The following is a 2,625-nucleotide window of genomic DNA, read 5'->3' as shown; positions in this document are numbered from 1 at the left end:
TATAGTTATATAGTATAAATTTTATACCTTCAATAATGTCAACACAAATACTTAATTCTCTGATATGTGTACTCGTACATAAATGCACAAACGCATCCAAATATTAAAATAATATATATTATTTTGTATATGATTTATAAAGTACACTGCACTCAAAGTTATATAGTTTCAAAGAACAATTAAATAAAACCTTCTATGCGACTTATGTAATCCTTAAACTAGATGTATATTTATTTAATTTATTTTTTTCCACACAATTTCAAGCCATTCGCTATAGTTGATGTTCACTGTAAAACCAATTCAAAGGCAACAACCGCGAAAATTATGGCCCACATGTGCCATGTCAGTCCAAATGCTAAATGAGTGGGGATTTCTTAGGTTCTTTTAACTGAAACCAGACGTCACAGTCAGCCAGGAAGTTAAGTTCCTGTAACATATTTTTCACGCTAGTTTAATTTTTCTTGTGGTTGGTTTGCCTTGACTGCATGTGTCGAAACTATCTACCTCTTATTCTGTTTATCTCTATCTTTCTCTCACTTTTGGTTCCGAGTTTTAACCAACGCAAACCTTATTATCAGCATTGCAAGTACACTGACCTTTTGGGCAAATGCAAGCATGAACCAATGTAGTTGTATATGGAAAGACAATGATCCTCCAGATACCGTTCAGTTCCAAGGTCTCAAAATGGTAGCCATCATGTAGAAGGGCACGACATTGTCTCATGCCATAATAAGGTAAAATGGGCATAGTACAAACATCGACACAGTTTACATACAACTGAATAGAAGTGATCGCCGATGCCAGTGTGTAAACGCTCGTGATGCTCTCATCGAAGATGTGGACCACATCGAAGGCCAGTGTCTCCATGGTATATATCTTTTGTGCCTCCAGAATTGTATTAAAACTCTTCAATGTGACCACACCCGATGGACTGCTGCTAAAAAACAAATGGATTACATTGTCCGTCACGAGAATGGGACTTGCAAATGGTGGGGCATTCTCATTTTTGGCAACCACATATTTCACATTACCCATCTTCAGTTCGTTCAGACTACGCTCAAAGTTTGGATGCATTGCCACATGGGGCTTCACCTGATGAAAGCGACTTCTAACGCGCTCGATGAAATCATCCCTTACCGATTGTTGCACGGCCACGCAGGCGAAGGGAAACGGCTCGAAGGGTTCGTGCATTCTCTCTGCCAAATAGTGTGCTGCCAAATTGAGATCTCCGTTCTCAAAGACGAACATGAATCGCGCATGTGCCCATAGCTTACTACTCACTGTATTGTGTAAACTCTGTGAAGAGAATCCAATTAATCTCATAACTCTCGTTGCATATCACTTTCTTACCAAATCAAACTTAGGCTTATCGCATCGCGGATGGTGCACTAAATCGGATGTTAAGAAGTTCTCAGGTATTTCGCACATTATTAAATCGATTATAAAATTTAGAGCAGAACTTAATGTAAAACAACACAAAACTAATTTCAGATTTTAATAATTAGGATTACAAAGAGTCCTTTGCTTATTATAATCACTAGTGTTTACAAGTAATTAAATATTGTATTTGAAACAAGTTGAAAAGCATTTGAATCAGCGATTGGTAAGCTTGAAGCTCGTAATTAAAAAAAAAATATTTGTGAACTAGATTATTAACTCCATAGTTCGTTAATGATAAAAATATAAGGAAAATATTAAGTTCATAAATTAAATTTAATTGTTCTCTAATTGCGTCGTTTCTTCTTGCTGTCTGTTTGTTACTGCTGCCTCTTTCTTCGGTGTCGGCTTGCCAAGTGTTGCTCTATCATCTGCTGCCTCAATAATAAATTATCGTGAAAATACTAAAAACTATCGGCTGTTAATGACTTCTGTTATTGTGCTGTGGTTTATCTGCTGTTATTCTGCTGTTGTTTTGCTTAATTCTGCTGTTGTTGATCTGTTACATATATTTAACAGGATTAATGCATTTTATGAGCTTTTTGATGCTAAAAGAGAGGTTTAGTCGAAAAATCTAAGCCGAAATATCCATATATAATATTATAATATATATTGCTTTGTATTTTAGTTGAACATGAACTAAATTCTAAAATAATATAACATTATAGACTCTTAGTTTTTACAGATAAATGATAAATGCCGAAACAATAGTCCGTTTGTTTGGCACCGAGTAATACCAAATTGTAGATTTCATAATATCAGATATGTAATTTCCACTTTATACTCAGAGGCGCATAAACAAGACACAAGACACAGAACAAACTCCCTCGCACACAAAGCACACAAATCAAGCGAAGCGACCCGCCAAGTGGAAAGCAAGGAAAACATTTCGTCTCTCCCGGCAGTGTTCTGATAAGAAAGTGTCTCAGGCTTACATGGCAGCAACAACAGCAACAATAATAACCATCCTGCCAAGAAGAGGAGACAAGACAATGCTAATGCCATTTGCTCAAGTGCCATCAACTGGAGTGTTGTATAAAGTCTAAACAAAGGTAATAAATAAGTTTTTTAGGGCGCCCCAGTGGAGAGATCCGAGTGGGCGTTGTGACTAAAGTGGGTGTGGCACTGCTTAGCTCTTAAGCCCGTAAAGCGACCAGACTTGATGACCTTAGGCAAGCAAAACAGAAC

At 36.9% G+C, this 2,625-nt stretch overlaps 1 protein-coding gene across 3 annotated transcripts; it reads right to left on the bottom strand.

The window, feature by feature from the left end:
* Positions 1-206: 206 nt before the first annotated feature.
* On the bottom strand, positions 207-1,481 carry LOC117790646. 3 transcript variants are annotated; one of them, XM_034630145.1, is made up of 3 exons: positions 1,351-1,481; positions 505-1,296; positions 207-427 (listed from the first exon to the last, which is right to left on the bottom strand). In XM_034630145.1, exons 1-2 carry the CDS (start codon positions 1,426-1,428, stop codon positions 553-555), a joined length of 822 nt encoding a protein of 273 aa, XP_034486036.1. In that variant the 5' UTR covers positions 1,429-1,481; the 3' UTR covers positions 207-427; positions 505-552. The 3 variants fall into 3 exon arrangements, with proteins under 3 accessions (XP_034486036.1, XP_034486035.1, XP_034486037.1); XM_034630146.1 differs by lacking the exon at positions 207-427 and having other exon boundaries at positions 878-934; positions 1,032-1,296; XM_034630144.1 differs by having other exon boundaries at positions 208-1,296.
* Positions 1,482-2,625: the final 1,144 nt, after the last annotated feature.

Source organism: Drosophila innubila, assembly GCF_004354385.1.
Source record: "Drosophila innubila isolate TH190305 chromosome 3R unlocalized genomic scaffold, UK_Dinn_1.0 2_E_3R, whole genome shotgun sequence".
NCBI classification, from domain to species: domain Eukaryota; kingdom Metazoa; phylum Arthropoda; class Insecta; order Diptera; family Drosophilidae; genus Drosophila; species Drosophila innubila.
Note: the sequence above shows the minus strand (reverse complement) of the source record. Positions and strands in the feature narration are given on the sequence as shown.